Raw genomic sequence first — 24,568 nt, 5'->3', positions numbered from 1 at the left:
ACGACAGCGTTCTCTGTCGACCTTCCGGGTGTGAAGCCGAACTGCCGATCGGAGATCTTCCCCGGCGAAAGTGACGTCTACTTGAGTCGATTCTGAAGAAGTTTTTCAAAAAGTTTCCCTATTTCTGAGACGAGACAGATCGGCCTATAGGATTTGGACTCGTCCACGTACTTGTCCTTGCCCTTCAGGAAGACTCTGTGCGAGTTTCCCTTCCAGATCAAAGAGAAGACCCCCTACTGAAAGCACACATTGAAAAGCCTACTGAACTTACCGGGGACTGCCCTGTAGGCGGCCTTCAGTACCGAGACCTCGATGAGATCCAGTCTTGGCGCCTTGTTGTTTGTAAGAGATTTGACTACTGCTGAGATTTCTGCACCCTTGAAGAAATTGTCATTGTCAGTGTCTGGCACATGGTGTGTGCTATCTCTGACTTCGCGCTGCTGCAGCGTGTCCTCGCTCTCCCGGTCATCCGCCACGTACAAGTCGAGGACGCGAGCAGCGGTCTCCTCTAGGGTGACGGTCGAGCAGTGTTCGCCACGGAGAGTGCTCAACAATTTGTCAACCCGGAGCTTATCGGCCTGATGCTTATAAACTTATCCCCAGGGTTTCGAGTTGCCTTGCCCAGTGAAAAATTTCCGCCAGCTCTCGAGTTTCGCCTTCCTCACCACCCTCGTGTACTCCTGCAAAGAAGAGCGGTAAACACACAGTTTGGCGAAGCGGGTCGGCTCAATGCTTTCCTGCTGGTATGCCCGTATATCCCTATTGACGATTTTCTTTTTTATCGTCAGATTTTTCGTCCACCACGGTTAGAACTTTTTATATTGCCTATTTCTTGGTATTGCCTGCTCACAGGCGTATATAAGGGAGCCCGCAAGTGTATCCGCGAATTTCACCACGTCCTCCACAGAGTGGAGCGAGACGTGGTGAAATTCGCGGATGCACTTAGACGTCAGACCAAGGACCTCAAGTTTAGATCCGGACAGATCGACGAGGCTCTCAGCGAACTTCTCCCAGTCGGCCTGATTTCTGTCGAACCGAACTTTCGTAATTCGCTGCTCCCTGCCTCTGACCTTCGGCACCCTTAGCGTAATATCCAGGGAGTTGTTGTCACTGGTTGTCCAGTTGCAACGTACCTTTTACTCGCCGACGAACTAGCTCATGGATGGGGACGAGAATGTCGTCACGTCGATGTGCGACGATCCCCATGCCAACTAGTAGTTGGGCGGCTGTCCGTCAATATTAAGGACTTTATATCCGCGGGTCCAGATAAAGTCCTGAAGCATCGCTCCCATATCGTCCAACTTACGGTCACCCCAGAGAGGGGATCGCGCATTGGCGTTCATTCCCACTAACACTCTCTGCCCCTTCAGTGAATGAAGCACCATTTTGAGGTGCCTGAGGTGCTCCTCTATCTCATCGCTGTACTGAAAATAGTACGATGCGACATAGAAGGAGAAGCCGGGTGCTCGCACTTCCGCACATGTGCAATGCGTCGTGCTGAGATGCGAGACAAACATTATCTGGAATTCGGTGTTGCAAGCGACTACTGCGGCCCAGGGATGTTGCGCGCACACAGCAGCCACCCTCATTCCAGTTCCTAGCCGGATGAAGGCGTACCCACTGTCCTGCTTCCGGACGTGCAACTTTTGCAAGAGCAGGCGGTCCAGTCGCTTTCGGACAATGAGTTGGCGAACCTCGCCTGTCACCACAGCCGAACGCCTCATGTTCAGCTGCAGCACCGTAATTCCCGTGGATCTAAGCAACGCGGGCAGTGGAGTGCTCCTGGCCGGTACCAGAGGCCGGAAGAATCGACTACTTCTACTGGGGTTTGGGACGGTGCCGCGATCGCGGCATCTACGTTTTTCGCGGAGATATTGCCAGAGCCTATCCTGATATGCTTCACCCGGTCGAAGATTGCCGGTGTGAGCAGCGTATCACATCTCTCTAAGCTAACACTGACAGCACGAAGGCTGAGAACCTGGGACCGTGCAGCGAATTGCTCTGAGCCGCGGATGTGCGCGGTCACGGTTGTTCGAAGCACCCTTCTGGATACGGGGGCCTCAACCAAGCGCGCGACCTAGCGTGCACGCGACAGAGCATCAGAGGATTTCCCCGCTTCCAAAGCTGCGGCCCTGTCTGGTCGGAAACGTTCAGCCAGACGGACACTTCTCGTCGGCACATCATTGAAAAATTTACCCATAATACATAGAATTTAGTGGTCGGAATGGAGGTCAAGCAACGCAGAGCCGTCTTACATTGCCAAGCCTAGAGAACCCGGAGCGTCGACAGGTACCCCGGGGTTGTGTCGTTAGCGACTGTGCATCTTTTCCGTCCTGGCAGCCATTTATACCCTCGGCACGATACTTCCGCCTTGGTATTAGGACTGTAAAAGCAGGCCCGCGCTGAAAATAAAAGGGAGAACTCCGGTTCCGTCGTCGCTACGAACGGAGCCACAGAGGCGCAGGGCCCGGTAGTTTTAATTTAACCAGTTAACTGTGGCGATCTCTTTGCAAAGCGCCCACCAGTGTGTGTCGCGATAATCAAGCGAATTAGCTCTCAGGAAGTTATAAATCCAACTCAAATTATTTATAATTTTCATTTGTTTGTTTCATTTTGTCTTGACCTCTAATCATTTTACCCATATTAAAATTTACAAATATAATTTAGTTTTCGCCAGAATTACAATTAAATATCAAATTGTAACAAAATTTTACGCATGACGGATATAGTTGTCATGACACAAGATTTTGCCACATCTCCATGACGGATATAGTCGTCAAACATACTTAACTGGTTAAGGGCAGCCCGCGCGCGCCTCACACGCACCGCAGTGCGCAGAACGAGGGCGAATGTAAGCCGTCCCGGGGATGAGGTTTGGGTGGTTGGAGTTTTTGGGTGAGTAAGGGCTTTTACCGCATTTGAACCAATTACGTGTTCGCGGTAGTGCTCTGGTGGGATGTGGGAGTGGTTTGCGGAGAGGAAATGTGGAGAGGAGTGAGGGTGTTTGCGATGCGGTCGGGTGGCGTCACCTCAACTGCAGAGAGCTCAGCCACTATCGGTGCGGACTTCACACCGCTCAAGCCGCCGACCCTCCTTCGACACTTCACTGTTTAGTCGTCACCCGTTCCGCTACCGCAACGAACTAGGGAACCTGAAAAAGAAGGATATATTAATACCTCCGGTTCCGTCACCGCTGGTGCAAAGCCACAGAAGCGCAGCGCCCGGTAGGTCTGTACAACGCAGCCTCTGCCCAGCTTTCTCGCAGCGCCAGGTTTGCGAGGAAGAGGGCGGTTGGGAGACAGGCCGCGACAAGAAGGGAAATACTAGTGCTTTACAGCATAAGGACAATTCAACTTTGTGCGGTAGCGCAGTGAATTTCTCGATGGGGAGGAAGAGCATCTTTGACGTTGTACCGCTGGGCATCTTTGACGTTGTACCGCTTAAGAACTACTTATGCGTTCATGGTAATACAGTGGGTCTCTCAGGAAGGGTGGGAGTGGTAATTTTGTGGGTACCGCGTGAGAAAGAATTTCCTGTTCGCGGTAATACTTGTGGATGTGGAAGAAATGGGGATATTTGGTTTTTAACCGCGTGGGAACAGATTATCTGTTTGCGGTTATGCAATGAGTTTCACAGGAAGGATGGAAGATGTAATGGTTGGAGAATACCGCGTGAGAAAAAATTTTCTGTTCGCGGTAATGTTATGTTAATTAAGGAAGCAATGATTGGGGAAGAGTTGGGAGGTGGTAGAATCCGTCAGCAACGCCAAGGCCCCTGCACATCAACTTGCGGTCTTAGAGGATTTTACACCGCTCAAGCCGCTGGCGTGCTTTCTGCGCCTCGACACCAAACTGCCGGCAGTTTGTCCCACGAAGGACCCGGTGAGCCCTCCTCCCCACCACTCGGGAGGAGGGGAGCGTAAGTCCAAGTCAGAACCCCATAAGACGTCAGGAGGAGTGATATTTGCGACTTCCTCCAGCGTTTCTGACTCACAGCACGAAGAGGTAGTGTTGGCACGTGGGAGATGCTGAGAACCAACATCTTCCTTCTGAGAATCTAAGAAAGGCTCAAGGTCCCGCGACCCGTTCGCAGAGTAGGCAGGAGAGGATCCCGCAGAAAGCGGGCCCCGGTAAATTACAGAGAATCCAATAGTTGCCGAATGCTGTCCCGGAGAACAACAAGGATAAACAAGCGTTAAGAGAACAACAACAGACGCGAAATCCCGCAAGTATCCTTGACATTTTTCATCTAGCCGGAAGGACCAATCGGAGACCGCATCAAGCGGCGTGACGGATCTTTGCAGTAGCGGCCTTTTGGGCAAAATGACGAGCACTTATTAACACTGTGCGAGCCGACGGCGAGCTAGCGAAACATCTGAGCGAGCGGGCGAGCGAGCGAACGAGAAAATCTGCCGCGTCTGAAGGACGAAATCCCGAGGAGTAGAGGCGAGCTGCAAGTGTCGAGTGGGTAAGCGAGAACTTTGTACAGATGCGGGTAAAGAAGTAGAGTTGCGAATTAATTCCGAGTCGATTGCCATCGCTTCCCGACGGCATAAACGCGATCAGAGTACTGGGAAGAGAACTCGTTGGAGATCCGTGGCGCCCGGAAGGTAGGGCCGCCCGGACTTACGAGATTTAGGGGTCCCGTCGCAGAGCGACAAGGGCCGTTCTCGAAAGCGTCTCGAGTGTAAAGATCCCGGAGACACGGGCGCGAGACTCGGTCGCTTTTTACCTTCGCCGGTCGCACAGTCGTCGTAGAATTATTGTCGAGATTGCATTGGAAATTGTATATTAAGCCGTGTCAGGGGCTCGTAAAGTTGTTTGTGGAAAACTGCTTCTGGCGAGAAGCTATACCGGACTGTGCGGGATCGGCCGGAAGCAGTAACCACTGTCGGGAAAGACCCGGCTGGCGCCCAGCGGAAAACCCGGTGAGATTCGCTTAACGACGCCGGACAAGAGAGCTTCATTAATACGACGCACGTATTAGAGCTGCCGTCGAGCGGCTCAGATCCACCGCAGAAAGCATCTCGCGGAACATCTCAGACGAGATATCGTTCTTTTTTGATCGCGTTATGGAATCTCCCGTGATACAGAATTTTGTTGCCTGTTCGTGAAGAACACAGGCTATCTAACGAGTATTATTTCCATGTCACACCATATAATTGATTATCTGTAGGAGTAAGTCGTTATCTGCCTCAGAGTTCAATAGAATTTAAGTATTGTTATTCTATTGTTTATCGGTCTCTCATTTATTATCTCTCCCGGCTCCACCCCGATGTGTCCGCGAAATCGGAGAAGAACGTTAAGAACCACGACGATCTTCCACGAGGAATAGCAAGAGATTCTACTCGCTTTTAGCGAAATAAACTGAGCTCGCTGAGGTGGGTCCGCTGCCGCGCAAAGGCGGGAGCAAAAAAGTCCCGCAACCGAAGCGGACGCGAACTGCAGTGACAACACTAACGTCGAGCTAAGCAACCTTTGCCTTATCAAAGAAGTCTGAGCGAATTGTATGCGGATACACCTTAGTACAGACCAAACATCCAAAATTAATCATTGTATCAACGTCTAAAGACAATCCTTTCGTCAAGAGAGAACGCATTTTAATCGAAATCTTAGACTCTTTTATTTATCTAAATTCTAAATTCATTAATGTCGAGAAACACGTCAAAACTCAAATTCGAGCACTTTATCAGAACATGATTAATCAAAAATGTCAATTAGAACGACAGGTACAAAGGAATGCTATAGCTTTCGCCACCAACCAACTCGACCTCTTCGCGTATCATTTAATGAAAAATCCGGGTACATTATTGCCATTGTAGGCAAAGTCGCTTACATAATTAAATGTATCCCCGTCGACGACACTAGAAGATCTATCGATATCTGTTACCTCGAACTTCCAGTCACCATTTCAAATAAGTTCATGTTCCTAGTACCACGAACCCGTATACTAATCAGAACCGGAACGTCAACGAAATGCAATCCCGTCCTTCCCACCATGTATAGCGTAGCCGGCAGATGGATTAGCTTACACTTAACCCAGCGGCCGTGGTGCCTCCGCAAAATCTTGAACCACTCACTCGTCCCACCTGGAGATATTTAGAAGACCTCGCGGACAGCGGGATATATTCCAACGAAGATCTGACTAGACTTCGCGATCACATCATGATTCCTGTGGAACAGCCGACACTCCTGCATAACTTTGTCAAAGCTGCAGCAGTCCACCGAATACCCGTTACTGAAAACCTAAGACCACCATGTAACACCAAGTCCATTATTAATGAAAAAAACAATCGAAGCGCTCTCGTGCTCAAAGACACACAAAAGTTGAGTGTTTTTTCTATTTTTTCTCACGCTCGCAGAGTATCTATGATTATATGTCTAACATTATATAGATTGGTATTTGTCACTTATCACGGTATCAGATGGGCGGGCACAGTTAGAATATAACCCACCGAAAGTGAAACAGAATTTTACTAACAGAATTTTACAGCAGACAATCATACCGGTGTATACGTGATAGAAAAAAATTTACTCTTCGTTACTTCAGAAAAAAAGAAAAAATGATTCCGCGTTTAAATTGTCGCTATGGACGTATCGACGCGTTATATCGTCCATCGCTGCATTCACGGCGATATATACGTAATTATATTTTGAACAACATTTTTCATCGACAAATATTTATGTATAATCTGTTGTATAAATTACCAACTGAGCCTACACCGTCGCCATATTGGTTCGTTTGTGAGAACATTACTCGCCGATTGCGAAAGTATGCGCACCGCATGAAGGAGACATATCATACGCCATTGTGCGCCCGTTGCCGCCGTTCTGATTGCAGACGCGTAGCACCAAATGTCGAACTGCCAAACTTTACCAGCAGATCGATGATCAAAGCTTTGCGTAAGAATTTCACGTCGATTGTAATGATTTTTTATGATATCGTACAAGAATGTTCATAATTGTTATTAACACATCAACGTACGTGCGGGAAGTGTCACAGTGCAACAGAAGTTTTTGTACGTTACGAATAAAATAACAACGTTATATTTTCTAATATGCGCATAGCTCATGATTTGATAATGTGGCATATCGCGACTGTAGGTCTGGCTGTCTCGCGTGCACTTGAGACGTGCAAAGGTTGATATATTTTTAGTAATCGCGATCGCATACACGCATTTTTTCTTGATCTTGTGCAAAATTGGTTTATCGTTTGAGTTAAATTTTTACGTAGACAAAAGTGCGTTGTAGAAATAATATTACCGTATATTGCGAAGCATGTGACCCGTGCCCCGCCGGTCGGTGGACGTTAGCCCTACCCCGGCCGGTGCGGTGGTCGTCCGGTGTCTCGGTTGACCGTATTCGATGTTCGGTGGCCCGGGTTTAGCTCGCTGTAAGTCCAGGCGTTTTTTTCTTGTGCGTGCGTGTGTGTGTGTGAGACGAGTGGGTGAGTGAGTGAGTGAGCGAGTATTCAGATAACAACCGTTTATTTAATTATTCCCCTGATGTTTTTGTTACAAGTGAATATCAGCGGGCCGTGCTTTAATTCTATCTTTGTCCGTTATATACTGTGGCGATAGATCCAGCCACGGAATCACGTGTTTACGTCGTAACGTTGTATCGACGGCTTAGTCGGTGATATTTGGCGTATTGGTTTTCTCGGAATCTATCTGGAGCAGGCGCGACGCTCGCCTCGTGGATTTCGTGGTGTCGGCGGAGAGCGGGCGTGGTGTTATGATTTCGGCGTGCGGTGTTGACGGTTCGCGTGTCGGCTCGGCGTTTTAAATTCAACGGTTTCGCATTGGAGTGCAAGACGGCGGAATGCACCTGCGGATCGCGGTATCGCGGGTCGCGGTGATCGCTGCACGTGGAATGCTCGCGTCGGCCAAATCCCGGAACGGAGGGCACGCAGTATCGTGCTCTTATGCAGAAGCGGCGGATTCGGTCGGGCGAGCCTGGCCAACGTGCAGTCGGCGGCGGTATATCGCGGTTCGCGGCGGTTACGGTATCGTTGGCACCTCCGGTGAGGTGAGGACGGAGAGACGCGCGTCGTCTCTAATCTCGTAGCGCGGAACGCGAAACGATACTCCGGGGCGTTCACACGCCCCGGAGGCGCAAGACCCGATGACGAGAGTGGGGTGGTCGAGGTCGAGAACACTCCACGGAGGCGGCGAATACACCACCCCAACTCGTGCCGATCCCCAGGTCTGTTACGGGCAAGAGGGCCGGGAGTACCCGGTGGAGACGGCGAACACACCGTCCCGAAAAGGAGGTTAGAATCCGGTGCCTGCGAATTACACGGGAGAGACAGCGTACGCACTACCTCGGTCTTTACCGGATGGAAGGATGTCGAGTCGGCTGCATACTCACAGCAGTGACGGCGTACGCACCGTCCCTCGACCTGTGGATCGGATCCGGAGCAGCTTCGACCTTTCGATCCGGCTAACTCCGGTGGAATCGGGTGCCGTTCTCGCGGCGGAGCGGTCTTTTATACTGCTTCATCACCGTTTTTCTAACACGTGTATGCGCTGACAACAACAATTGTTGTTGTCAATCGCGCACGTATCGGACGCGTGCGCCGCGTGTGAGAATTGTTTATGTGGCGCTGAGCGCCGTTTTGCGGCCGACGGATGGTCGGTCGGCCGCAGCATTTCGCCGGGGATGATGCATCGTCACAAGCATCAAATTTCGTCTTAACAACAACTTAACGGTAATTTTTTCGTGAAATCTCGTAGCTCCATGTTAGCAGTACGCTATATATAAGTTTAAAGTACCGCAAACTCAAAACACGTAGGTAACAATTGAGCGAACAGTCGTAGATAAAGCTGAACAAATAGATATGGAATGGATATTGCACAAAGTGTTTCGTGCATTATTTACTCGAGCAGAGAACATCGTCGATGCAGCGATACGGAGAACGGCGGCAAAAGCAGTAGCATTAATCGCAACAATAACAATGGGCAATAATGTGGAACATGATTCGCTCAAGAGGCATTTGTGTGCTTTGTTAATTATAAGACCGAAATGTCTCATCGTTTATCTCGTTTCATTTACCCTCAACGTATATACGTTCGATAAAGAAATGTACCTGGGTCTTATCACGTATCATTTGTTTCGATTGAGTGTTATTGCAAGATTTGCGTTGTCCGTTCATTAGATAAACGATCGCTACAGTAGAGAGTCGACGATAATTTTCTTGCATATATACATCGAGTTCGTACGAAAAAATATAATTTTACAAAAAGTCTGAACATAGTAATGATGAGCGTGGCCACGTACAGCTGAAGAACATTCTATAATAATTTTCTTTACGTTCCCGCAACTTACACTAGACAATAACAAACAGGTAAATAGTACGAAAGTAAAACGGACTCGCGACGCTAGACCGCGTGAAACGCATACGGGGTTTGGTCAAATAGAAAAAAGCTCTCCGTGGCAAGAGACTCTTGATACCTACGAAGCGGAAGAATGGCAGAGAGAATACCGTATGTCATTTTGTACCTCACCGTAAAATTTCCGAAAAATAGGCATTATTCAGTTTAATTCACGATATACTTTGTGACGATGCAAAATATTGCCCGTCTCTCAGGCGGTGGCCTGACCGAGGGGGAGCCGGGGGCCCGCGCCTTTTCGCGGAAAGAGGATGGCCGAGTGCCGATTTTTGGTCCTGTACGCCGTTTGCGCACAAGACGGATACCTGCGGCTTTAATGATTCTTTTTGAATGGAGAAACCCGCGAGCCAGGACAACGGACGAAGGGAAGAGCTGACGGAGAAAAAACTAGAGAGAGATGCGGTGGGACGGGGAGAGATGCGCCAGGACGGAGGAACGCCAACGGAAAGCAGGATGGCCACCTTGCGAAAGAGAGACGCAAGGTCCCGCAACTCGGTCGCAGATTAGGATCCTGCGGTAGGCGCGCCCGGGAGACCTCGGGAACGATTGCGAGCCCTAAAAAGTTGCCGGATTCCGTCCAGAAAAGAAAAGGCGAACAAGCGTCGAAAACCAACGGTAACAGACGCGAGGTCCCGCGAACATCCGCAAGACAAATGATTCGGCCAAAGGAACCAATCGGGAGCTGCGTGGCGCGGCAATAGATCCCTGAGGCGGTTGCTTATATGAGACGGGACGAGTGAAGCTCGTCACTGTGCGACCCGCAGGCGTGCGAAGCGGAAGTGTGAGCGAGCGAACGAGCGAACGAGCGAACGAGCGAGCGAGAACCTGGATCGTGGCTGTGTCCAGGAAGGAGCTCCAGGAGAGGAGAGACGAGCGGGTGAGTGAGGCCTCATACAGTCGCGGGCTAAAAAGTCGAGTCGCAATTAATTCCGGGGAAGTAGTATTGCGAGCAAATTCTACCGCTTCTTGCAGCGCCATCATCTCCCTCTAACAGCTTACTAAAATTTTTAACACACAGTAACCCATACACCGGTATATTTTTCTATAACCTTAAACATGTCGAGTTTTGTGCCTACGAACTACGATTTGCGGACAGCATTGGTTTATTGCTATCATTGGTTTATTGCTATCATGAAGGAATCGCATCGAATGCTTGTCGAAGCTTACGGTGAACATGCTCTTGGTAAAACACAGTATTTCGAGTGGTTCAAAAAATTTAAAAGTGATGATTTTGACGTGAGAAACGGAGAGCGTAGGAAATCACCGAAAAAGTTCTCAGACAACGAATTGCAAGCCTTATTGGATGAAGATGATACTCAAACTCAACAAGAACTCGCGGATGAATTGAATGTGACACAGAAAGCTGTCTCAATTTGTTTGAAAGCCATGATTCAGAAAATGGGAAAATGGGGTCCGTATGAACTGAATGAAAGACAGCAAAAAAATCGAAAAACCACTTGTAAAATGCTGCTCGACAGATACAAAAGAAAGTCCATCGTATCATGACAGGTGATGAAAAATGGATATATTTTGAGAATCCTAAGCGTCAGAAATCATGAGTGAATCCAGGCGAACCATCGAGATCCATTGCAATCGCTTTGGAAAGAAGACAATGCTCTGTGTTTGGTGGGATCAGAAGGGTGTAATCTATTATGAGCTGCTAAAACTTGGTGAAACCGTTAACACTGATCGCTACCAACAGCAAATGATCGATTTAAATCGCGTGAAAAACGACCGGAATATGGGAAAAGGCAACACAAAGTCATTCATTTTTTTCCATGATAATGCCCCATCACACACAGCAAAACGGGTCAGGGAAACGATTGAGGCGTTTAGTTGGGAAATACTAACGCATGCGGCTTATTCTCCAGACTTGCCTCCGTCCGATTATCATCTATTCGCATCAATGGGACACGCTCTCGCTGAACAACGCTTCAATTCGTATGAAAATGTACGAAAATGGCTCAATAGCTGGTTCGCTTCAAAAGAAGAAATGTTTTTTTGGTGTGGCATTCATAAACTGCCGGAGAGGGAAAAATGTGTGAATAGCAATGGACATTATTTTGAATAAAATATTTTTTATCATTTTCAAACAACAGACGTGTAATTTTTACAAAAAATTCCGGTTTCATACTTCTACACCTGGTATGTTCCGCGTTATATTATTATAATGTTGTTTACTAAATGGGCCGGTTCTTATATTATTATATTTGGCGTGTACTTGCTGAAAATCGTTCTTATAATCGTTCTTATAATGTGTTATAATTCTTATAAGTTGTGCAATGGCTCTTTTCCACGTCAGTCTCCCCAATTATATTTTTCCGCCAATCCGTTTTTTGAGAATATTTTGTACAGAGTTCTCTTCACGGCATCATAGACATTGATTCCATCTATGGATTATACATGTATACACTGCATAACATAAGAATATGTTATTATTTTACATGATCTTATTAAGTGCAGAAAGAGAGAGGGAGAGAGAGGGAGAGAGAGAGAGATAGCGTACAAATAATATGAGTCAAAATACATCAATCTACTATGGCCTTAGCGTCTTGAGAGTTTTCTTTTAAAATTTTTTTATCCTCTATTATTTGGGATTTTTTTTTCAAAGAAAATAATTTTTTCACTTCTTCAAGAGTACATCTTGGCCTTTGTGTTATATTCTCTTTTTCACTTATTTTTATTAAAATATCCCAAGGGGCCAAGGCATGTCTCAAATCATATTTTATTACTGTCGTTTCTCGACTTAGTTTATTTAAATGGTCCACCGCAAATATAGTTCGCATTATTAATAAGAACATTTTATTTGTCTTATTTATCATTCAAATGTATGTTAAACGTATTTTAGACATTTGTGCAATTTGGATTAAAAAGTCACTTGACCCTGATGGAAGTAAAAATTAAATAATATTTTGAGAGTTGTAAAAAGTTGTACATTTGCTCTATACGTTTGACATCATTTAAGTACGCAGAACTTTATTTTATAGTAAATGTTAAATGTATATTTATATGTACAGTTATAGTTATATGTATAGTATTTATAGTGAATATAACATCACTGTGTCCATTCTGTTTCACACGGAGAAAAAAGTGGTAAAATTTACAAAATCGGCTGTTACCGTCTATTAAAAAGAAATATGTCCATTTAACAAATTATATGTTGACATAACAACACGTTGAGTTGGCAAAGCTCTAATTGATCTAGTGGACATAATATTTCCTTGATGGCCTGGAATCGTTTATTTTGTTTTTACAACCCCTTTTCCTCCGTACAAAACAGAATAGAAATGTACACAGTGATGTTAAAATTAATTAATATCAAGATGCTGTGAAATATTCTTAAACATTAGAGCAAACTATCAACAATTCCCAAAATGTTACTTGATTTTTACTTCTGTAAGAGTCATGTGAACTCTTAATCTAAATAACACAAATGTCTCAAATATATCTTACAGACATTGGAGAGATAACGAAGATAAGTAGGATGTACCAATGATTTTGGGTACATTTATTGTCACTACACTATTAAACTGCTTTAGTAATAGTAAACAGATATTTGTAAATCCAAAAACTTTTCTTCTCAACATACAAAAAAATCAATATTAATTGTCATGGCATCAATATGAATGATCGTAAATTGTTTGCAAATTATTACATTTGCTCTGGTAGAAATAAGAATTGTACGAAAAAAATAGAATAACCTGCAGCGATTTCGGCCGATGGCACTAGCAGGCACTGAGCGCAATAATTTGTAAACATTACTTTCTTACTGTTTCGAACGCTCAGATAGGGTGGAGGAGCGAGCGCCGATTCAGATGCCGAAAGTCGGTGGAGAATTGATGCACGATACAGTCGCGCGCCGCACGCCACGTAGGGGACTAGTCCGGGTCGACGTCGCCCTCTGCGTGCTATATAGAATGGCGCGCGAAAAGAGCATGTCCCTTCTCAACCGGTCGTGGTGCTTGTACAAGGCTCAATGCGGCGATGGTTCGCCGATGCGCGAAGGGCGCGAAATTGCCTTTTGGAAGGCGGCTTGCCGCCGGGTTCCCCCGCCCCTCCGAGCAGAATGTAGCTACGGTACTGGATGACCTGTTATCACCCTGAAGGCCCTTCCGAACCCTTTGACGCACGCACTTTGCTGCGGGTAGGCTTCCCTTGCTCCGAACGCTGAGTTTTTCGTAGGACCGAGGGGGTGACGCCAGCGACCCATCTGGCCGGCCATGTATTGTACTTGAGACATAGAAGTCCTCCTATGACCCGCCTTGCCGTCGGTGTATGTGTTCTTAGGATGCTACGCGAGCCGTCTCTCAGCGACCAACGTTGCTGACGGTGATAAGCTGTTATGATAGACTAAGGTCCTCCGTGATTCACTGTGCCGATGATGGCCAGTTGTTGTCGCCGATGCGACTCTTCTGGATCCTTAGTGACTTACGATGCCGACGATGGAAGTCGGATTGAGTGAACTTCTCCAAGAAGTGACTCCGGAGGAGAAGTGGCCCCAAAGAAGATAAGTTGGCCACAAAGAAGACTTCCTCTGTCGGCAAACGGGCGCTCTAGGAATAACCTTAACCCCGAGGGTAGATATTGGAAATCTCGGATTACCCGTACCTAGAAACGAGTTGCCAAGCTCCACGATAACACCGATTCGCAGCTAACGGTGATCCGCCCCGAGCGCTACCGGAGAATTGGTCCCCTGGCTCGGACCGCGAGCTTGCTATTCGGAGCTCTCGGGGAGACGGTGTCTACCGTTTCCGAGGGCGATATCCACGTGGACGATCACGCTTGTTGAGCTACGGTCGACCCTGAGTTAATCGGCCTTAATTCCGATCAACGGTCCGGCGTAGTTGGCTCCGCGGACAAATCTTCCGGCTTGTCACCTTGGAAAATCTTGTGGCGCTCACGGCCACGAGTGCGAAACGAGGTTCCGGCACCGGGAAAGTATCGAAAGATCACTACTACCAAGACAACCGTACAATACCCGAAAACACGCACTCGAAAAAATCACGTTATGCGTATGCTCACCGTTCTGTCGACCTAAGTGCTATGGCAGACGAGAACGGTCTTCCTGAGCGCTTCTATAGAGCGTTCTTATATATCCGCCATCGAGCGAATTCGCTCGCGAACTAATTACCTATGCGGCGCGCCGCCTCACGGCGTGCGCCGCTAGCTACGGCGACGAGGGTCCAGCGCGCGCGAGATCATCTCGCCTGTCGCGCTGCAACCCGGCGGTCGAGCTTCCCTGGATCTGCAACACTTGTTGTCGTGATGGTAGATGCCCTATCGCCATGTACCATCACGATAACGCACCATCGCACATGTCCTTGAAAGCGATGGCCAAATTGGACGAATTACGATTCGAATTGGTTGCTCACTCGCCATATTCTCCAGATTTGGCCCCCAACGACTATTATCTGTTCCCAAACCTTAAGCGGTGGCTCCAGGAAAAGAGATTCACGTCGAATGAGGAAGCCATCGCGGAAATCGAGGCATATTTCGAAGGCTTGGACATTTCGTACTACAGAAAGGGCATCGAAATGTTGGAAAATCGCTATACCAAGTGTATCGCACTCGAAGGCAACTATGTTGAAGAATAAATATAACTTTGCCCAAGAAACGTTTGTTTTCATTAAAAATCCCGGAACTTTTCACCTCGGTGTAGTATAAACAACCCTTTGCGCGCACTGGTGCCAGCGGCCGAATTCGCCATTAGTTTCTTTAGTTATGTTCCTCTTTTTTGAAAGGTTAATATATCATTTTATATTACTAATAATATGCTTTCGATGACTGATTACTCAAATTATCATCATGAAGCATTGTCTCCCTTTCTCCAACATTCTGCATATAATGAAATGAATCAACTTCCTGGTTTATATCGGGTAATGTCGATTTATATCCTCTCGATTATGTCCTCTCGATGGGTTATGTCGATTTATATCCTCTTGATTCGGAGAATGTTCTTTTGCGGATTAGCAAACTTCTTCCTCTCTTCCATGTGATGAGCATCTTAAAGCATCTGCACCTAAATATAAAAAATAACATAAATTAATATTCGTACATAAATCTAGTTCGCCTAAATATGGAAAATAAAATAAATTAATATACTTACTTAAATATCATTCTAACGAGAATTTTGAGAACTTCAATAAATAATATAATAATTGATTCAATATTTTATTTGAGGAGAAAAAATGCGATAAAGTCTAAGAAACATTTTAAATAAATAGAATATATTTAAGGAAACGGACACAAAGTTTGCACTTCTTATCATACAAATAGATTGAATAACAAGATGGGCGTTTGCTTACCTTGTGACAAGGAGAATGAGTATTCATATATTTTCGGTAATTCACGTTCGCGATCATCATTTATCTCTTAAGAAATTATGTCTTGTTAACATACAACAGATGTACTTGCGTTGTCATGAACATCGCATCTATGAAGTTTATTCTTTTCAACTGCATGTTGAGACTGATTGAAATTTCATATAGCATAGTGTATATATTGTGACGTAACAGCTTGAAGCGTCCGTCACAATATGCGGATGCCCTCGAAGATGCCCTATCGCGGATAGGGAGGCGCGCTTCTTGCGAGCGCATAATCGGTGCAACGAGTTCTTTTTCTTTTATATTTTTGCGTAACGGAGACCGTGCACTTCAAGTGCGCGAGAATTATAGAGGCGAGCACCACGTCCCGCAAAAATGGTATGGCCCCGCTCCGGATGGCGACGAGAAGAGATGAGAAGCAGATCGAGCATCACCCGCCGGATGTACGAGAAGAGACCGCACCATAACGCGAATTAACCTCAGGTGATTCTCCTTGCTCTTTTTCGCGCTATCGGGACTTTACCCTTGGTATTACTTAGGCTGTAAAGTTCCGTTCGTTTGTTTACAGCGGTAGAGCCGACGTGCGAGGACGCGCACAGGGACGAATCCAGCGACAACCGGAGTTCCGACGTCGCGCATAGATACCGAGGCAGGAGGTGAGACGACGGACCGAGGAAGTAGCTGGGCCGCCGTCGGAAAGCCCCCAGGAATCGAAAAAGGATGAACTGGAAAAACATGACAGAAAGGGGACCTGTTAAGTTCTGCGGGTTTGCCGAAGGAAAATAGTCTCCTGCTTAGTGACTTGGTGGTGAAGAGTAGCAGAGCGAAAGCTAGAGTAAAAGCGAAAGAGAGAGAATGCGAGCGAGAGAGCGAGAGCGGGATGGCGAGACAAGGAGAGAGCCAGGGAGAGCGAGAGAAAGGACGTGCTCGGCAAGAAGTACGGGATTCGGGAGCAGCACTGGGAGCCAGTCGCCAGGAGCCCGATTTGTTTGTAAGGCCGCCAATCCGCATTTACAATTAACAAATACCGCGTGAACCGTTCGTTCTGTCGACATACGAATTGCCTTCCCAACGGACTTTGGGGAAGTGGCGATAACGCCAAGTTTTAATAAAATCCGTTGGTGGCTGCGTCGGGGTCGTGCCCGGGGATCACCTCCCGCGGGGATATCGTATCGTGCTGTGCTCTCCACTTTGGCTCGACTGCCGCTCGAAAGGTTCAGCCACCCTACTGGCAGATATTGCGAGTCCGCCGCGGTCCAGATCTCGCGAACTTAAGATTGTAAATACGAGGCGCTATCGATAAGCGCATTGTATTACCGTTATTGATAAACCAGAATAAAGGCAACCACTGTATTGTCAGAACCCTGGTCTTGTGCTTTAGTTCTGCTATTCCGACGTGACCCTATCAACCACCCCGACTCCGACTTAACTTACACAGGAGCTACCGTTCGGAACGAACCGAGGTCGCAAGAGAGAACGTACCGGATCCGAAGTACGGGAAAACTTTGTCGAAACCTTAGGTTTTTTTTTGTGGGTGCGGCTAGTCCGCATCTGGCGCCCATGCTTTTCAATAGCGTTGGTGACCAGAGGTTCCCCTCTCGTTCAGGTTCGCCCGGCGACTTTGCTCCGGCGACTCGGATCAAACCGAATCGGGAAATCCGGTCGCAATATATATACATATATATGTTTATGAATGGATAGTTTTCAGGGCTATAAAATTATTAGTAATACAAATAAGTTTCCGCCGTTTTCAAAAGATGGCTCCACCGTATAATATATACAGCCGTACATTTCAACCCGTGCGTTATACGATGTACGATTTTATATCTTCTGATGTTGTATTGGTAATACAAATAAGTTTCCGCCGTTTTTTTTATAAAAATTATCAATTTATTGTAAAAAAATATACGTTACATTTTATTCAAAATATTGTCCGTCACTAGCTACTACTTTTTGCCATCTTTCTGGCAGCATTCGGATGCCACGTCGAAAAAACTCTTCATCTTTTGAGGCTACCCATGAATCGATCCAATTTTTGACTTCTTCGTAAGAAGTGAAGTGCTGCTCGACCAGGGCGTGAGCCATTGACCGGAACAAGTGGTAGTCCGAAGGAGCAATGTTTGGTGAATACGGCGGGTGGGGTAAGATATCCCATTGTAAAGCTTCCAAAGTATCCTTGACGACTTTTGCAACATGTGGCCGAGCGTTGTCGTGCTGAAAAATCACTTTGTCATGTCTTTTGGCATATTGGGGGCGTTTAAGCTTCAATTCTTGCCTTAATTGCATCAGTTGCTGTTAATAACGTTCTCCAGTGATAGTTTCATTAGACTGGAGTAGCTCGTAATAGATTACTCCGAGCTGATCCCACCAGATGCACAACATTAGCTTCTTGCCATGAATATTCGGTTTGGCCGTTGAAGTTGGTGCATGGCCGGGTTTACCTCACGATTTCCTACGCTTTGGGTTGCCGTAGTAGATCCACTTTTCATCCCCCGTCACTATTCGATGCAAAAAACCCTTCCGATTTTGTCTTTGGAGAAGTTGTTTGCACGTGAAAAGACGGCGTTCGACGTCTCTGGGTTTGAGTTCATGCGGAACCCAATTTCTTTGTTTTTGTACCATACCAATAGTCTTGAGACGGTTTGAAATCGCTTGTTGAGTCACTCCCAAATTTTCTGCGAGCTGCTCTTGAGTTTGGCATGAGTTTTTGTCCAATAATATCTCTAACTCAGCGTCTTCAAACTTTACTGGCCTTCCTTCGCATTCCTTATCTTCCACGTCAAAATCGCCGTTTTTAAACTTTTGAAACCACTCACGATAACTACTCTCACTTAAAACAGCATCACCGTAAACTTCTACAAGCGACCGATGCGCCTCAGCAGCAGATTTCTTTAAATGAAAGAAATAAATCAAAACTTCCCGCAAATGACGCTTATTCGGTACAAAACTCGAAATTTCCGAACGAAAAAAAATTTATACTGCCAATACAAATTATATTAATATATTTATTATATAGTGCATTATATATAACACACTTTATTTAGAAATTTAATATCTATGATACACTTTATTTAGAAATTTAATATCTATGAAATGAAACGCTTTGATAATAAGTAGAAAGTATTTTGTCCTTATCACCAAAGCAAAAATAGATACGAAATCGGACACAGTAGCTGCCTTTATTTTTTGACATCAACATTGCGCACTACGCTTTTTTATCTTACGAGATATAGCGAGGCGCTGATATTGCATCATTGAAATGTCACGATCCGCAAAAATTGAAGAGTTATTGCCGTTTCTTTAAAAATCACATACAGATTCAAGGTCATCATGTAAAGAAATTTAAATGATTACGCACTTTCAAGGAATGCAAAATGGAAATTATACTTACTAGCAACATATGATTCTCTATATTTCGATAGATTGATCTGACTAGTTTTTGCGTTGTAACGTTGAAACGCTTAATTAGTAATGCTTGGCATACGAAAATCTTGTATTGTTTTAAAAAATTCAGACAGCGTACGGGCTGCATTAATATATTGAGCAATAGGCCCGAGTTGGCGCGACGGACTCTCACATTCTCATACGTGATTTTGCAGGCAGCAATCCGGTTAATTTTACGGTCGTTGCGCTACCGCGGCGCGTCGTATACATCCGTCGTACATGAATGAAAAACGATTTTCTGTGACGAAAATATATGGCGCATGCAATAGTGAGATATTTTTCTATAACGCATATATCCGTTCATATGTAGCGAAATATTTCCGCTTAATTTACAAAGTCAAAATTAATTATACGAGGGGTCAGCGGACAGTTTAAGTCAGGCGAATTAACGGCAATACTGGGTCCTTCTAGTGCTAGAAAATCGACGCTTCTTAATATCCTTACGGGTTATAAGTGAGTTAAATAATCATATTCTGATATGTTAATTCTTTTCTTCTTTCTTTCCTTTTTTATCGACCAAACGAATTTATTATTCTTGCAACTTATTCGGGCATTTTATATCTGTGCGATTAATCGACAACAAGCAGCTATTTTCATTCAAGTAGCTATTTATATATTGCAAATTTAAGGACTGTCTAAGGATATACATAAAATGACAAAGCTGCATGTAGAGGGTGTTGCATCACATATGACCCATTGTAGGACGGGTTGCCTTCCCAAAGGTGCGCGCGTCCAAATGGCAATTTCGGATTTTTCGATATAGTCACTAGCACACCTTTTTTTTTTGTTATGATAATTGTAAGGTGTAGTTTATTAGGTGCAAGGATGATCGAGTTTCGACGCTTCGGATTGAGTATTAGTCTTATAAAAATATTTAATAGAACACAATACAGTTTGTCTCACGAAGTTACTCTCGCAGTGTTTCTCGAAAAACTGAACTGCTAGCTGTTCGACGTCTGCCTTTTATATCTAGAGATCGGTGAACCTCAAAGACGTCGGCGAGTCGGGTATCGATCACAGTAGACCACCCCGCTTCGCTGTCAGCTTACTGCGCCGGTTTCCGCGGCTAATGTTAACGCGGTTGGTATCGTAGGTAACGCCGCTTTTGTATACAAACGCAATATGCCGACTGCTTTAGAAACGAACCGTAAAGGAAAAAAAGACTAAACATAAAATTATTAAATGTGTTATGCTACATAATTAAGATAATAATTACAAACGCTATAACTGCGTTGGAAAAGTATTACTATAAGGAAAAATCCGAAATTATCATTTGGACGCGTGCGCATTCGGGCACGCAACCCGTCATAGAAGGTCCTATGTTGATTCAACATCCTGTACATGATATGGTAACATAAAACCGTTTCGACCAATAAGCATATTTTTTAAACCAATACGACTATTTTACGACTATTTTAGACTAGATGCTCAATGGTCCAGACGATTTCATACTATACATATGCAGATATGTCAATTTGTATGCGATAGTCGTAAGGATGAATTGTTTATACAAATAATATCGTAGAGTATTATATTAATCGTCGAAATGGAATTACATCAACAATTCTATTATATTATATCTTACAGACATATATATGTTGTATGTGAAATGTTTAAGAAATATAACGTAAACTTTGAAAATCACTAATCTCGACACATGACATACCGATTAAATAATCACCAATACAGCACAAATGTTCAAAAGACATTATAGAGAAGTCCCAGAGATATTTGATATTTACTTATGGAATATAGAATAAATATGCACATAAAAACTTTGTATAAAATATTAACACATATTTGTATAAAATACAACTAAATATCCTAAAAATATTCCAAAGGATATTCTGAACATATTCAGGATGATTCTGAGGACGCCTTGTGCTGTCTGGGTAATCATTTAATTAATTTTACGGTTGTAATTTAATTAAAGATGCACGGACGTAAGTGGCTCCATAAGTATCAATGGACAACCAAGAGAAGTTCGGGAATTCAGGAAGATGTCGTGTTACGTCATGCAAGAAAATGTTGTGTAGCCGAACCTCACGGAAGCAATGACATTCGCCGCCGACCTGAAGCTTGGCAAAAGAAAATCCCGATTTGAGCAAGTCGTTATCGTAAGTACACCACAAGTCAATACATAAATGCGTAATATGCTCCCCATCCTTTCTTTCTTTTACTTTATTTTTACGTTTTATAATATCCAAGATTATTTCGCACTAACAGCTGTACTGTTAAATATTTATACATTTGTCGCCGCGCGTAAATCAGAGGAATATCTTTTAGATAGACGAGATTCTGAATACTCTCAGATTGTCTGCTTCACGAAGCACAACCTCGGAGAAACTGTCCGGTGGCGAAAAGAAAAGGCTGATGATCTTTCTCGAGCTAGTCAATAATCCACCGATTATCTTTCTTGATGAACCGACCAAATAAGTGCACAAAATGCAAGTAACTTTATCTAAAGTTGCTTATAAGAGCGCAGAAAAATTAATTGTGCCATTTGATAGTTCTATATAAAAGTTAAACAAAATCTCAATAGGCATAAAGTGGAAATATCTCCACTGTCGTATGACACAGACCAAAATCTGAAATGTGATCACGCATTGACGATTTTCAATTTTTTCAGTGTCAATATGTTGCAATGGTCAGATACTAATCAAAACTATGTTTCTGATAATGTATTACACTAGGTTAAGCTTGAAAATCTTAAGGCCTACTTGTTTTCATTTAGGAGTAATCGGGCTTTCCATAGTTTCAGCAATAGTGATTGCTGTTTCACGTGATGTAATGTTAATAGCACACAATATTACAAGTGTTTTTCGCCAATTTTTGGTGCATTTAAGAACCACGCTTACAAGCAAGTGGTTACCCATTGTATTAATTTTACAATTTTATCGTTCTAATTTCTATATTTGATTATTTTTTATCTTCCATCTCGGTGTTATATATCTTACTTACAAAGAGCTTTCACTCGTCATTTTCGAATCAGACAACTACCACCTAAACAAGCGATATTCAACTTATATAGATGGTGCTTATCTGATCCGAAAATGACGAATGACGAATGTAAGCTTTTTGAGTTAGCACAATTAATTGATTTTGTAGATAAAATTAGATTATTTTTATTCGTCGCTCCATCGTGAATTTCTCCATAAATATTTTCCAAGGATTACGTATAATTTGAAAAAAAAAATTTCAAAAATTAATAGTAAAAAAGTTAATATCTTTTTAAATGGTCTAGTGACTTTTTGATCTTTCTAAGCTTTTTTTTTATTCCGATGAAAGGTCTACACGCTCTTCGATATAAAAAGAAAATGTTGATCGATAACACTTTATGTATTTTCTGTATCTTCTCTGCTGTTCTTTGTATTTATTTCTTCTTTTACGCAGTGAGCACTTTGGAAATATTCATTTTTCAAGACAATTAGCACTGCGCATTTACGTATCATTATGCATTTATAATGAAGGGAATGTACAAGAAATTAAAAATTTGTCACATAATATTATCTTTTAAGAATACGTAAGTGGACGACTGTTCTTCGAAATATGTTAAAAGTGTGAAGAATTCTCTAATAGAGATGAATATAGGCGCGAATATTCATATCTAGACAAAAGGCAAATATTTGATGATAAGTGATACATTCGATAGGTATATGAAGCAATGTTTCAACATTGTCTTTCGCATTTGAAAGGTATTAAGCAAATATCCCAAACAATTGCGAAACGCTCCCGTCATAAAATAAAGCGTTACTATTATTTTCTTTCGATGACAGAAAGCTACATAATGTTCTCTCGCACGTTAATTTTCGAAGCACATTATAAACGTAAATATATTGTTGATTGAATTTTCTTTCAGTGGTTTGGATGAACTGTCTTCTTCTCAATGTATCGATCTTCTGCAAAAATTGGCGCAGATTGGACATACTGTCATATGTTCGATACAGACCCCCAGCGCGAAAATATTTCAAAAATTTGACCACGTCTACGTCATCACTGCAGGACAATGTATTTACAGAGGCAGTGCGAGCAACCTAGTGCCATATCTACAAAGTATGGGCATAGAATGTCCGAGACATTACAATCCCGCAGATTTCGGTAAGTTTACAAGAATGTGAAAAAACGACCTTATGTTCAATTGTAAATTACTCTAAATTACATTTATTTCTGCTAACATTGTACGCCCAAAATAATAGTATTAAGCATTTCAAGAGAATAGATTTATAAGTTACATTAAATAGTTATCTGAGAAATAGTGTAAGTCGCAGGAATAAGTAGATAATAATAAACGTCTGATCTGATGATACATGATACATTATAGTACATGATAACTATTTGCACACAATGTAACATTTTACTGCGTTTGCTTATTAATACACGTTTACTTTTATCATTTTTGATAAATATTTTATAATATTTTATAATACTTTAATATATACGTTTTTCAGAGGAGAAAGAAAGAGAAAGAAAGAGACATAAATTTTTTAACTATGTATATTTTTTAAATATTATTTGTGCTTAATTGAATATTAAAATCAAAATAATATCATGTCGCGTCCAAAGATACATAGAGAAATATCACTTAATATCGTTAAACTATAATTGTTTCAGTGATAGAAATTTCGTCAGGAGAGTACGATTTCGATCTGACCGAGCGAATGATCGCTTGTGTGGAAATGAAAGCACCTGCCGGTTCACCGAACGAAACAGGAATTCGAATTTGAAAGGAAAAATTATCCGAGTATATTATGGTTCGACCAATTTAGCACACTAGTGAAGAGATTGGTGATACAGTTCTATCGGAACAGGGTAAGATTAAGAATATTGTATTTTGCTGATTATAAATGGCATGTAAAAAAAAAACGGAGTGCGAAGGAAGTCCATTAATTGATGACATTAACGAAATTCAGTATTGAATAATTTTGAAACAAACATCCTAGTAAACATCAATTAACAGTCACGTAATATGCGCCAATTCTTGCAAAGGCTCGATACATTGAGAAGAAGCAGTTCATCCAAACCACTGAAAGAAAGTTGATTGTTTAGCATTTCGCGATTGTTCGGGATATTTGTTTGATATCTTGCAAGTGTGAGAGATAATGGCTTGATAATGAGAGATTTAAACATTTCTTCGTGTATATATCGAATATACCACTTATTATTAAATCTTTATCTCTTGTCTGTGTTCCGCGCGTGTATTTATCTTTATTAAAGAATTCTCCACATTTTCACATTTTATGTTTCAATGAAAAGTCGTCTTCTTATGTATTCTTAAAAGATAATATTATGTAAGTGATAAATTTAAAATTTTTTATATATTCCTTTATTATAAATGCATAATGATACGCAGTATTAATTGTTTTGAAAAATGAATATGTAAAATGAAAAATGAAAAATGAATGAATATTTC

At 43.4% G+C, this 24,568-nt stretch overlaps 1 protein-coding gene and 1 pseudogene across 1 annotated transcript; both read left to right on the top strand.

Moving 5' to 3' along the window:
* The first annotated feature begins 2,867 nt into the window (after positions 1–2,867).
* LOC106748715 (ABC transporter G family member 24-like) lies at positions 2,868–21,594 on the top strand. The gene is made up of 8 exons (XM_014627532.1): positions 2,868–2,895; positions 2,945–3,058; positions 3,147–3,499; positions 3,735–3,881; positions 19,496–19,611; positions 21,092–21,101; positions 21,195–21,275; positions 21,445–21,594. Exons 1-8 carry the CDS (start codon positions 2,868–2,870, stop codon positions 21,592–21,594), a joined length of 999 nt encoding a protein of 332 aa, XP_014483018.1.
* Positions 21,595–22,622: 1,028 nt separating this feature from the next.
* LOC106748714 lies at positions 22,623–24,173 on the top strand (annotated as a pseudogene).
* The last annotated feature ends 395 nt before the right edge of the window (positions 24,174–24,568 follow it).

This window comes from Dinoponera quadriceps, unplaced genomic scaffold, assembly GCF_001313825.1.
Source record: "Dinoponera quadriceps isolate SergipeBrazil2010 unplaced genomic scaffold, ASM131382v1 scaffold3117, whole genome shotgun sequence".
In the NCBI taxonomy this organism is placed as follows: Eukaryota; Metazoa; Arthropoda; class Insecta; order Hymenoptera; family Formicidae; genus Dinoponera; species Dinoponera quadriceps.
The sequence above is the reverse complement of the archived record's forward strand: the minus strand, read 5'-3'. Positions and strand labels throughout refer to the sequence as shown.